This window comes from Podarcis vaucheri, assembly GCF_965113315.1.
Source record: "Podarcis vaucheri genome assembly, chromosome: 10".
Classification (NCBI taxonomy): domain Eukaryota; kingdom Metazoa; phylum Chordata; class Lepidosauria; order Squamata; family Lacertidae; genus Podarcis; species Podarcis vaucheri.
This window is the reverse complement of record NC_138748.1, coordinates 18,330,325-18,343,414: the sequence shown is the minus strand read 5'-3', so window position 1 is coordinate 18,343,414 and position 13,090 is coordinate 18,330,325. Positions and strand designations below refer to the sequence as shown.

The window sequence follows — 13,090 nt, the reverse complement described above, 5'->3', positions numbered from 1 at the left end:
TGGGTCCAACTGGCTCCTTTCTGAACAGTGCAACTTATGCAAACCACCCTGTTCTTTAAGACTGATAGTCGTGCCTTGCTTGCATGGGCCATTGGATGGTTGGCAACATGTGAGAATGCTTTTTCTGCATTGCCATCCCAAGTGTGGAACTCCTTGAGGCAAGAGGTTAGGGTTTCTGTTTCAATCTCAAGACAGTGCCCTGTCATTATTTGCTCCTTCAGCTCCACCTACTCCAACCCTGCTGGTTTCGTGCCTTATAAAGTACAGGTATAGGGCGCTGTGGTCTAAACCACTGAGCCTCTTGGGCTCACCAGTCGGAAGGTCAGCAATTCGAATCCATACAGTGAGGTGAGCTCCCATTGCTCTGTCCCATCTCCTGCCAACCTAGGAATTTGAAAGCATGCCAGTGCAAGTAGATAAATAGGTACCGCTGCAGCAGAAAGGTAAACGGCGTTTCCGTGCGATCTGGCACTCATCACAGTGTCCCATTGCACCAGAAATGGTTTAGCCATGTGGGCCACGTGACCCGGAAAGGTGTCTGTGGACAAACGCCGGCTCCCTCACCCTGAAAGCAAGATGAGCGCCGCAATCCCATAGTTGCCTTTGATTGGACTTAACCGTCCAGGGGTCCTTTACCTTTACCTTACAGGGCAGTAAACATATAAAATAAATAAAATAAAATAAAATAGTAGGACCATCCCTCTACAGTACACCGTACTTTAAAGACACCTGTGGGTTTAAATAATTCTTAAGATATATATATATATTTAAATTAATTTAGCTTCAGGATGCATTCAAATTAATGTGTGCTTGATTACTTCAATCCTCGAGAAGTCTCAGAATGAAAAACAAAGGGAAAGATTGAAAAGGCTTAATATTTTACACCATGTTTCTTTATCCTGCATTTCATCTGGTTTTACGAAAGCTTTTTCTGCCGAGCTGTTCTGGGGTGTTGCTGTTGCTTCTTATTAGGGTGATGAATCAACTATTGAGTCGCACCTGCACATCTCTGCAATGCCATGGTAAACGGCTTATTTAGCAATTAGTCAAGAACTGCAGTGTACTTAGGAAAAGATCATTTATTTTTGCTTATCAGTTGGGCCAGAAAGAGCTGGTTCTCAGGCTTCCCAGAGTGAAATATTGTAGGTTAAGAGCTCTAGAACTGTCTAGGCTTGATTTAATGGAGTTTGATTGCTCTACACACAGTACATGTGTTTACTTCCAGATTGTGTTAAAGAGCAGTAACTGATTCTGCTTCTCCACTGGCATTTTAAATAAACAAAGAAAGAAAGGATTAGGACCAAGTTTGTTATTTCAACACACTGCATTTTTTTTTTTAAAAAAAAAATGGTGATTAAACAGAACATTCATCTGAGATTTAAAAAGAACAAAACGATAATGGGTTAAACGTTTTAAGACACTCAAGTGATTTAATAGCTTGTTTTAGAAGTCTGGGGTGGCAAGAACCAAATAATTCAGATTCTTTCCCATTCCCAGGCATCTGTCTGTTAAGGACAACTTACAGTGGAATGTTGCCCGGTACACAGCCTTATCTCAACTGTAATGTCCAGATTGTGGACTGCACTAAGGCTGCAACTCGATACACATTTACCTGGGAGTAAGTGCCACTGAACTCAATGGAGCTTACTTCCAGGTAAATGGGGAATTACGGTGCAATTTATGCATTGCTCAGAAGTAAGCCCCACCAAATTCAACAGGACTTACGTACTTTGGAGCAGAGCAGTACAGAACTGTGTTGAAACTGAGGCACTGTTTTCTAATAAAGCTGGTTCAGTCCCACTCATGAAGTTAAGATTGAACCAGTTTCAGAGCTTTGTAAATAAGAGCCTAAATTCTACCATTCAAGCAAAGCTAGGCATTCCTCAAGCTCTTAATCTATATTCTACTGGCAAAGACTTCATTTCTTTCCACAAGCTTTGCCTCACGCAGAACTGTATCTAAACACAGAATGCTCCAAAGCTGACTGAAAAGTTGAACAAGACTTGGTCCCAGAGCAGAGAAGAAAGTTCTCCATTTCTACCAGCTTCTGAGACTATGGGTGACCAAAATACCTTCAGCAACCCTCTTCTCTCTTTTTCCCCCAAAGCCATTTTAAAAAAATAAATACTTTTATTCAAAAGTTACAATACAGCTTTGCCCACTGCCATAATATCACAGAATGATCACTCCAATCTTCAATCCCAATCACTGTGGGATTGTCTAAAAAATGTAGTATGAACACCGACAACTGGGAAACACTGGCCTGCGAGCGCTCCAATTGGAGAACAGCTGTTACCAAAGGTGTCATGGGCTTTGAAGACGCTCAAACTCAGGCTGAAAGGGAGAAACGTGCTAAGAGGAAGGCACCCTTGACAAACCCTCACTGTGATCAACTCCCGCCTGGAAACCTATGTCCCCACTGTGGAGGGACATGTGGATCCAGAATTGGCCTCCATAGTCACTTACGGACTCACTGTTAAGACCGTGTTCATGGAAGACAAACTTACTTGGCTACAAGTGATCGCCAAAGAAGAAAGAGTGGCAATGGGATATTAAGTTACGTTCTCCTTGCATCAATGCCGAAATGGCACAGGAAAACAGAAGACTCTTACCCACACGAGCAGCAGAAGGTTCCTTTTCACTGTTCCGCAATAGCCCAACATCCCGACAATGATAAGGAAACAGCAGACGGCAATCATGACTGGGTGGACAACTGGAAAGTAAGTGGAAAGAACAGCTTCCTCTACCCTGAAAGCAAATGAAAACAACAACAGGATCATGCTAACAGAACTGAACCGTGGCTCGTTTTAGAAAATGGTAGTCTTCTGATCAAGGAATGCAGAAACCATTAGTCTTACCCACTTAATTTTATTTTGATTTTTAATGTGATTCGAATTGTATTTTAAACTAATGGTTTGATTTTGTGTTTTAAATGTATTAGATATTTGGTGTTAGCCTCCCTGAGCCCAGTCTTGGCTGGGGAGGGCGGGGTATAAATTAAATTATCATTATTATTATTATTATCATTACATCTACTACTACTACCAGGAGTGTCCTATTGAGAGGCAGTTGTGCCCTTTGAATCTAGATGGAAATGGCCTAACAGCTTTTAGAAGCTATGAATTATTCAATTTCTTAGTTTTGAAATAACTCGTTTTGCTGCATACTTTAAAGTACATATTCCTTAACACACGGACAATGAATGAATGAACTGAGGCTGCCCTAGACTATACTGAGATCTCACGAGAGGCAGAGTAATAAACAGCCATGGAATCGGTGCTCAAGGGACAACCCCAGTTTTCTGGAACCTGTATAAATTATTGTCCCTATTTTGTCCTCCAGGGAAGATTTGAGGGTGCTTTAAAAAAAAAAAAAAGCTCTGTGCCTTTTGCTTCTGAAACTGCTTTACCTCAGTGGTTTCTCCCTTCTGGGGAAGAAAGAGAGGTTTTCCTTTTTTGGGAAGATCAATCCCTCAACAACTAACAGTGATAGAGAAGTAGAACCTCCATGTTGGGGGCAGTATATCTCTGAATATATAGACTGTGAGTTTACAGCCAGAGGACTGCCGCCTTCAAGCTGCACAAAGGCATTTGTTTGAGAACTCTTGGAATTAGAACTGTATTATTATTATTATTATTATTATTATTATTATTATGCACATTTCTTTTTGTGATACCTGAATATATTTCCATGATATATACTGTTGCATTTGGTGTCCTATCTTGATGCATTTTGGTGTTTTGTATATGGTTCGTTTTTGTGGTTTAAAACGCTTTGCCCATTTATGCGTACTGCTTAGAGATACACAAGTGAGGAATTCAACGTGGTCCTACGTCAATCATTCCATCAGTGCAATCTGTTCAGCCTGCCAGATGGAACAATCCCCCCTCTTCTCCCCTCATTTGCTGTTCCAAAGCCAATTTGGGGGGCACAGAGGGGAAAGAAGAGGACGAAATTGAATCCTGCTCTCATTATGCTACTTAAAATGTGGAATTAGCATCAAAAGTATTGTTCAGTTTTGAATATGGAATCTGTATTGCTTTCCTTATATCAATTACTTTCTATTGGGAAGTGCAAGTAAGGCATTTGCGTTGTAATTCTTACACTGATTCCTTTTTTGCTAGGCTATGAGTCTTCCGTTGAAAGAGAATGCAAATAAATAAAATGCAAACAAGTGAAGAGGAGCTTTCAGCAATTTGGAATAGGGTTGGGTGGAGAGGCTCAAGCAATGATTGTTGGTGCAAGAATAGGGATGTTAGATTTTTCGACTTTCGGGTTCTGGAGGATGTTGCCGGACTACAATCCCCATCATCCACGTTCTTTGGCCAGGCTGGCTGAGGCTGATGGGAGTTGGAGTCCAACAACAACTGGAGGGCAACAGACCCCTCATCCAGGGGCTAGACCAGTGTTTCCCAAACTTAGGCTTCCAGCTGTTTTTGGACTACAATTCCCACCATCCCTGCCTAGTAGGACCAGTGGTCAGGGGTGATGGGAACTGTAGTCCCAAAACAGCTGGAGATCCAAGCTTGGGAAATACTGGGCTAGACTCTTCAGAGAAAGAGACCAAGAGGGGTGAGCAAGTGGGGAGGATGCCACCACACCCCACAAACTCAACCGGAACAGAAAGGAAACATATGGTGAGAAAATGGCTGAAAAGGCCACAAAACGACTATTCCAGCTGAACGAACCCCTAACCCTCTCTAACCTTTGTACTATTCTTACAGAATGAAAAGTGAGAAGGGTGTGGGAGCATGGACTCCTGTTTAAAGAGGAATCCCCACCCCTTCCCAGAATTCTTGCATCCACCACGCCAAGAATTATTGGAAGCAGAACAGGGAATTGTGGGAAATCCTCACACAGTCACTGAATGTGATGGTTGGACAGTGAGATGATTGGACAGTGTTCTTGAAGCTACCAGCATGAGTGTGACCAAACTGCGGGAGGCAGTGGAAGACGGGAGTGCCTGGCGTGCTCTGGTCCATGTGGTCACGAAGAATCAGACAGGACTAAACGACTAAACAACAACAAGCCTCTTCCCAGGGAATTCTAGTAATTTTAGCTCTGGGAGGGGAATAGGTTTCTCCTAGCAACTCTTAGCACCCTCAACAAACTACAGTTCTCAGGATTCTTTGGGAGGGGGGAGCCGCGATTGTTAAGGTGTTGCACAGTCAAACCTAGGTTGCCAGACATAATCCATTCCAGAAGCCCGTTCGGCTTCCAAAACATTCGACAACCGAGGCGTGGCTTCCAATTGGGTGCAAGAGCTTCCTGCACTCAAGCAGAAGCCGCGTTGGACGTCCGGCTTCCGAAAAATGTCGGAAACTGGAACATTTACTTCCGGGTTTTCGGCAATTGGGAGCTGAAACGTTCCAAAATGGAGCCCTTCGGAAACCAAGGTTTGACTGCAATGGTGCATTAAATGTATGGTGGAAACGTGACCTTAAACAGGATTATTCCAGCAGTGGGCTTTTAAAAACAGCATCTCAGATAAATTATGCAAAATACCAAAGCCCTTTTCAGAAGCTTTGTGGGACCTCACCCTTTCCCACAACCAACCCAAGAATTCGCACTTTCCTCCTTGGCAGTCTAGCTACATGCGGACAACCATGAGAAGCCTACCTTGTTTCTGCAGTTAAAGTGAGAACATTATTCAAGTAGTCTCTCATCCAGGCAGAAACGGCTAACACAGTGATGGACATCAACTGAAATAAAACAGGGATTTTATTTAGCAAACACAATTTAGAGCAGACTCACATTATTAAAACAGCATTACAGGCACTGTTGCACAGAACATCCCCCCCCCACTTAGTGCTGTGAGCAGATGCGTTGCTAAAGTATTACTTCTCTAAACATGGCAATCTGCTCCTTTCCAATTTACTAATACTTTGGAAGAGCGAGTTTCTCAACGGAGCCGTTTCCGAACTGGCTGCTCTCCCCAAAACTGCGCACCTCGGGGACCTGGTAAGCTTTGAGGTTTTATTTTCTGCTTGTTGTAAGATTAATAACTCCAGCAGAGATTTCATAAGTGAAATCCACAAGGTACCATGATCCGTTTTCCTTCAGACTACTGGCTTTGAGAGACCACTATGTGTATAATTATCGGATTACTCAGGGGAGGGGAAAAATCCTCACTCAAGCTGGCATGTATGGGGAAAGCCACTTGTGTGATTGAAGCTGAATGAATAATATGCAGCTCATCAGAGACCTGGACTAGGTTAAGATGATGGAGTGTAATAAGATCAATTCCAGCTGTTTTGCCAACTTCTGAACACTCACAGTTTGGTTATCAAACGTGGGCAATCAGGAAAAGCGAAACTAACTTAAGATTTCATATTTTATACATGATTTAAAAAATCATAGAATTTCAGAATTTGAAGGGGCCGTGGAAGTCACCAAATCCCACCCCTTGCTGAGCATAGCAATCTTGTGGTTAAAAGGACTTAAAGTACTCAACTTGATAGAAAGAAAATATATAAACATGCACATGCACAATACTGAAATACAGTGTTCGAAATTCCCATTGTTCTAGGCGTGTTTTGCGCCAGGGAATTTCACTAGCGCAAGCAGTTTCTGAGCTCTGGGCGCAGTACCTGTTAGAATTTCTGCTCCATGATTGCAGTCATGGAATTGTTGTCTATCACATGATGGTATATGTTTTGACTCCACAGAGTGGGAAGTGACGGAGACAGGATGTTTGTATTACTGTGTTCTGTGAAGTGGGACGATTATCCTTTGTTCTTTTTCTCTTTGCTGTCTGATACTAGAGAGAGAGAGAGCCATGTTGCAGTGCTCCGTGTGTTTATATGTAAATAAAGTAGATTAGCCAAAGTGCTGAGGTCTGTCATGCAAGTTGCGCAAACTCTGCGGATCCCTAAGTGTGCCAGTGTCTGTTGGAATCGGTCGCTGTGATGTTCGGGCTGAAGAAAGCTTATGAAGCTCCCAAACGATCGACCAGGAGGGAGAGAACATGCCAGTCAGGCATGAGTCTCTGCCAGAGTCCTACTCGAGTGTAGGCCAAACTCCTGATAGTGCCATGCCTGAAATTAAAACTGCAGAGTGGAAGGAAACGAGGACCTTTTTCTGCCTCCCCACTTCCAGCTACTCTCCGAAGACTGGCGAAGAGACCCTCTGAAGAATATTAGGGGGGTGGGCAGGGGAAGGACTAGACCATGTGAAAAATGAACATAATATTTTAGCTGGAGTTCATTCATTTTCAGCTTCGTATTCTTGTTACAAAAAGGCGCACCTACACATTCCGTTTTTGTGCCCGTAAGCTCAGTTTAAGGTGCCCTTTAGCTCCTAGCTTTCATATCTTCAGTTTGTAACACTGCTGAAGTAGTAACTAGGGATGAGGCCATGACATTTTAAATTTTGAGCCACAAAAAAAGGACCATATGAACACACCCATTCTGGAAGAGGATCAAATTGAGCTTTCATAATCTCCATTTAAGGAGGTTTGGAGGAAAGTGATTACCTCATCATCTGCTATTATTATTGGTCATTAAATTTATATACAGCCCTTCACCCGATGATCACAGGGCAGTTTACAAAATTAACCTCCTTCAGAACTGGAACACGGATATAGCATCAAAAGAGTAGACTGATCTTAGATAAAGAATGGAAGCAACTGAAGGTTGCTATTGCTATTAGTTTTCTTTATCCCCCCCCCATACAAAATTTTATTGGTTTTTTCCATATTACATCACAATATAAATAAACCAAAGCCATCACCACATCCTACCCATCCCCCATATATCCATCAATCAAACCTAATATTCTTTTGTCCCCCCGCTTCCCTCCACCCCCACACGATTTCCTCTACATTCTGAGATTACATTTATATTTGCATTTTACAATCTTCTCAAATCTTCTATATATTCTTATTATCTTCCCTTACTGATTTACCTTCCCTCAGATACTTTACAGTTTAATCTAGGCATATTAGCATATATATTTTTGAGCAATATTTTACCATATACCGTATTTTGCGCCCCATAGGACGCTCCGGCCCATAGGTCACACCTAGTTTTTTGGGGGGGAAATAAAGAAAAAAAATTATTCCCCCCCCAGGTGCGGGGCTGGAAGAACCAGGTCAGGGAACAGTGGGAAGGCACACTCTGCCTCCCCGCTGTCCCCCGAGCTTGTGGGGCTGGCGATGGGGAGAAGTGCGCTGATCCCAGGACTGCAGGCAGCTCTGCGCCGCCATCTGGAGCAGGGCGGGCTTCGCTCCCGGTGGCCGCGCAGAGCTGTGCTGAGCCGGGGACTGCAGGCAGCTCTGCGCAACCCTCGGAGCTGGTCTCCCGAGGGTTGCGCAGAGCTTCCTGAAGCCTGGAGAGAGAGAGGGGTCGGTGCGCACCGATGCCTCTCACTCTCCAGGCTTCAGCGAAAGCCTGCATTCGCCCCATAGGATGCACCCAGATTTCCCCTTCATTTTTGGAGGGGAAAAAGTGCGTCCTATAGGGCAAAAAATACGGTATTCATCAAAACATTCCTACTCCTTTTTTAATTTCTGATTCGATTGGTTTCTTATAATAGCTGTTAGTTTTGCCAGAGTTAAGTATTCATTTAGTTTACAAATCCATTCTTCCCTTAAGCGTAGAGTCTGTGACTTCCACTTAGCAGCAGTCACTACTCTAGCTGTTGTACTTGCATATAAGAAGATTCTTTTTCCCCTCCGTGGTATCTCTTCCCCATCAATCCAAGGAGATATATGTCTGGTTTTTTTATTATTGATATTTTCAACATCTTCTTTAATTCTTCTTGTATTACTGTCCAAAATTTCTTAATTGCCTCACACCTCCACCACTATTGCTATTTGTTTTCAATGCTTCTATGCAACCCTTCTCCCCCTACCCAAAGAAGCGTATATAATACAGTGGTACCTCAGGTTAAGTACTTAATTCATTCCGGAAGTCCGTACTTATCCTGAATCTCTTAGCCACTTTAGCTAATGGGGCCTCCTGCTGCTGCCGTGCCGCCTGATTTCTGTTCCCATCCTGAAGCAAAGTTCTTAACCTGAAGCACTATTTCTGGGTTAACGGAGTCTGTAACCTGAAGCGTATGTAACCTGAAGCATATGTAAGCTGAGGTACCACTGTATATGCAGATCTTAAGACTGTGGGTCCTGCACCCACATTTAAGAATCCAAAGAAACGTGCAGGATCAGACATTTCCCTGTCCTCTCTCCAGCTCTAACCATAATATTCATGCTCTTAATGAGGCCTTAAATCAGATCCTGATCACTCATTAATTCTGTAAGCATTAATTATCGGGAGGGGCCTGAAGAGGGAGTCTGGCATAGCTCCATGATTTTCCTGAACAGCCATGGGATTGCAACATGATAGATCTACATAGGCTCATGGCAGTTTGTTTGCACATTGCGCATGTAACAGTGGCTGGAAAATAGCCTAATTCTTATTACTAGATTTTTTTTGGGGGGGGGGGATCTACACTACTATTCTAAGGCTGTGAGGTCGAGAAGTCCACACCATGTAAACGGCCATTATTCACCATACGAACCCGCCAGTGACCCAGCTCTCTTTAGAAAGAACAGCACCTGGACTCGGGATCTGGTGGAGACCAGAAGATGACCAAAAGTGCAAGGGATGGGGGGTGCAAGCTATGTGGGGAATTTGGAGGTCTCTTTGGAGAAGCCTGGGTGATTGACATGAGCTACCTATTCAAAACCAGAATCGCCTTTTGTCAATTTTATTTTGCCTCTATGGAAATAAAATCCGCAAGTTTCATCGATATCTCTTTAGCCCCCTTAACCCCACCCCCAACTTTGCTTTAAAGAAAGATAAGCACAGACCTATCGGTTTATCTGGCCTCTCTTGCTGAGCAGTTAACAGCATCAAACTATGACAACGGCACAAAAGGTTTCCAGCTGTAGCTTCTAATTGTGTCCACGACGCAATCGATTAAGAAACAGCTCTGCTAACTCAAGTGGCGCCGCTTTATTTTTCACTCTCCGTTCCCTCCAAAAGCAAAGGAAAACAAAGGGGTGACATTGAGTTGCTGGACGAGCAACTATTAATTACATTCGGCAGCAGGCTACACCACAAGCAGCTATGCGGAAGACAGAAGAACCCTGTATATATTTGAGGCAGGAATGTCAGAGGAGCAAAGGAACAGCTGCAACCAGAACCATGCTCCCTTGGCGTGCAGTGGAGTTCCAGCTACGAAACTGGCAAGCACACGCCGGGACGGATGCAAGGCGTTCATCCCACATCAAAACTCCTCGTCCACTTTTTTCTTCCAGCCTTTTCTTCCTTCCTTGGCACAAAAATGGGCACAAGGCCCTGGAATGACAATGCAAATGGGCATGAAGGCGTAGCCCATGGGTAGGCAAACTAAGGCCTGGGAGCCAAATCCGGCCCAATCGCCTACTAAATCCGGCCCTGGATGGTCCAGGAATCAGCATGTTTTTACATGAATAGAATGTGTCCTTTTATTTAAAATGCATCTCTGAGTTATTTGTGGGGCCTGCCTGGTGTTTTTACATGAGTAGAATGTGTGCTTTTATTTAAAATGTATCTCTCAGTTATTTGTAGGGCATTGGAATTCGTTTTTCCCCAAAGAACATAGTCTGGCCCCCCACGAGGTCTGAGGGACAGTGGATCGGCCCCCTGTCGAAAAAGTTTGCTGACTGCTGGAGTAGCCTCTCTTCACCCTCTCACAGTGCCAGTGAAACCTTGTTTTGTCTCCTGAGGGAGGCGTTCGATATACAGTGGTACTTCTAGCTGTGAACAGGATCCGTTCCGGAGCCCCGTTCGCATCTAGAAGCAAACGTAACCCGTGTCCGCGCGTCTGCACATGCGCGGGTCACGTTTCAGTGCTTCTGCGCATGCGTGTGATGTCATTTTTAGCATCTGCGCATGCGCAAGTGGCGAAACCCGGAAGTAACGCGCTCCGTTACTTCTGGGTTGCCGTGGAGTGCAACTCGAACGCGCTCATCCTGAAGCACATTCAACCCAAGGTATGACTGTACACAACAAGTTAGCTTTTGGGCCACACATACTGTTATCAGTGCTTGTGGGGCAGAAGAAGATCTAGCTAACCCCTAGGTACAACAACCTGTGTTTGGCCTCCAACACATGGAGAGCGATGGCGGGCATAGGAGCCATCTCCTAGGGGCCAAAGGCCCCCCAGTAAAACATTGGAGGGGCCATCCAAATGATGTGCATGCGCAGATGTGCATGTGTGCATGTTAAAATGTGCATGTTAAAATGATGTGCATGTGCATGTTAAAATGCATGTTAAGATGTGCATGTTAAGTGGTACTTAAGATGTGCATGTTAAGTGGTAAATGCATGTTAAGATGTGCATGCGTGCATGTTAAAATGATGTGCATGTGCATCCAAATGATGTGTCTTGTGATCGATTATAGGGGTAGGGCTTACCTGGGCCCTCACAATGTTTTATTCAAGTTGGCACCTCTGATGGTGAGGAACTTCTGATCCCAGCCTCTTTGCACATGCCCACATGTCAAATACCTGAAAAGGCCTTTTTTATTTTTTTATTTCAGAAAATGTATACACATTGGTAAAAAACACCAAAAAACAAAGAAAACCTTGAAGTGGTTTACAAAAAGATAAAGCAAAAAGACCAATAAAGTTTTACAACCATACACGCAAACGTTAACATTTTACTTGAAAACATACAAATGTTAAAATAATCTCAATCATAACAGCCTCCTAAATGGCTTTACAGAATCTAATTCACTTATTCCAAAACTGGTAAGAGAGGAATGTTCTCAATTCAGCAGAAATATTTCTGTGGTGAATTTTATACGGCATAGAAGAAACTCATTCTGGATACATTCTAGTGGTGATTCTTTCGGCATGGATTTCTGTTGTTGTTTTAAAAAGTTTTGTTTTATGATTTCTTTTATTTGGCTTTTATATTATTTGTTAGGTGCCTTAGAAAGGGAGGTGTTTATATATATATATATATATATATATGCAGGTTTTGGTGTCTTCGGGTGTCTTCCCGTGTAAGAGTCGGGGTGTCTGTGCGACGTTTCGACGAGGTCTCACTCGTCATCTTCAGGCTGGTGCTTTCGGCTTCTTGTTACTGGAACAGAGCAGAGTCTGGTGTTTGCGTTCCTATAAATACTGTTGAGGGGTGTGGTGTATAGCCTCCAACGTTCTGGGTAGAGAGGAAGTTCCTAGATTAGTGTGCCTTTTCTTCTTTTGTTCCTTAATTACTTGAGGGATATCTTGGGTGATTTCATGAGTGATATTCTGAATATCACTGGGTGGGTCATTAATTACTTGAGGGATATCTTGGGTGATTTCATGAGTGATATTCTGAATATCACTGGGTGGGTCATTAAGTGTAGATTAGTTGCTAAAGCTCTCGTGTCTTGACCTCTTGAGCTTGTGAAGAGTTTTTCTGAGAAGATGGCTGTGCTGCATTTAGTTGTGCTCTGGCTTGGCTTCGTGTATAGGGGCGAGCTATGGTTTTGTGCCTTGTGCCAGCCAGATCTGTGTAGGGATTGCAGGGGGGTGCAGCATCCGGAGGTGCCACTATAGTTTGGTTGCTGGATGGAGTCTGTAATATGTCTGTGGAGAGGGTCTGGGTTTGGGTCTGGTGTGGTTGATTGGTGACGGCGTTCTGTGTGCCTCTGGTTCTGGTGTCGGTTTTTGTGGGGAGGGCTAATTTCCAGATGTCTGGCAGGCGGGACGTGTCGTCACGCTTGTTCATGTTGTGAGGGTGTTTCTCTATCTCGATGGCTTCCATGATTATTCTCTTGTGGTGATGTTCCATGTTAAAGAGCAATTTGGAATCTGCAAAATTAATTTCGTGTCCTGTTTCTTTCATGTGTTGGAAAAGAGAGGAAGTTTTTTCTTCTTTTTTGACGGCATTCTTGTGTTCTGCGATACGTGCATTTATTCGTCTGTTTGTTTGTCCAATGTACGTGGCTGGGCAGACTTTGCAGGGTATTTCATAGACCCCTTGGTTTTCCAGCTGGATTTTGTCTTTTGGGTTTCTGAGGATATTGGCTATTTTTTGGTTGGTGCAGAAGGCTGTTTTGATATTGTGTTTATGGAGGATTTTGCTGATTTTGTCTGTAGTGCCCTTGATA

General features: G+C 43.6%; 1 protein-coding gene across 3 annotated transcripts in view; it reads right to left on the bottom strand.

Annotated features, from left to right (window-relative positions):
* TSPAN12 (tetraspanin 12) overlaps positions 1-13,090 on the bottom strand; it is a 92,913-nt gene that overhangs the window by 52,238 nt on the left and 27,585 nt on the right. For all 3 annotated transcript variants that reach the window (XM_082239864.1, XM_082239866.1, XM_082239865.1), the window contains 2 exons: positions 5,620-5,702; positions 2,613-2,748 (listed from right to left, as the gene is read on the bottom strand). In XM_082239864.1, the coding sequence (XP_082095990.1) occupies positions 2,613-2,748; positions 5,620-5,702 (219 nt within the window). The remainder of the gene's footprint in view (positions 1-2,612; positions 2,749-5,619; positions 5,703-13,090) is intronic.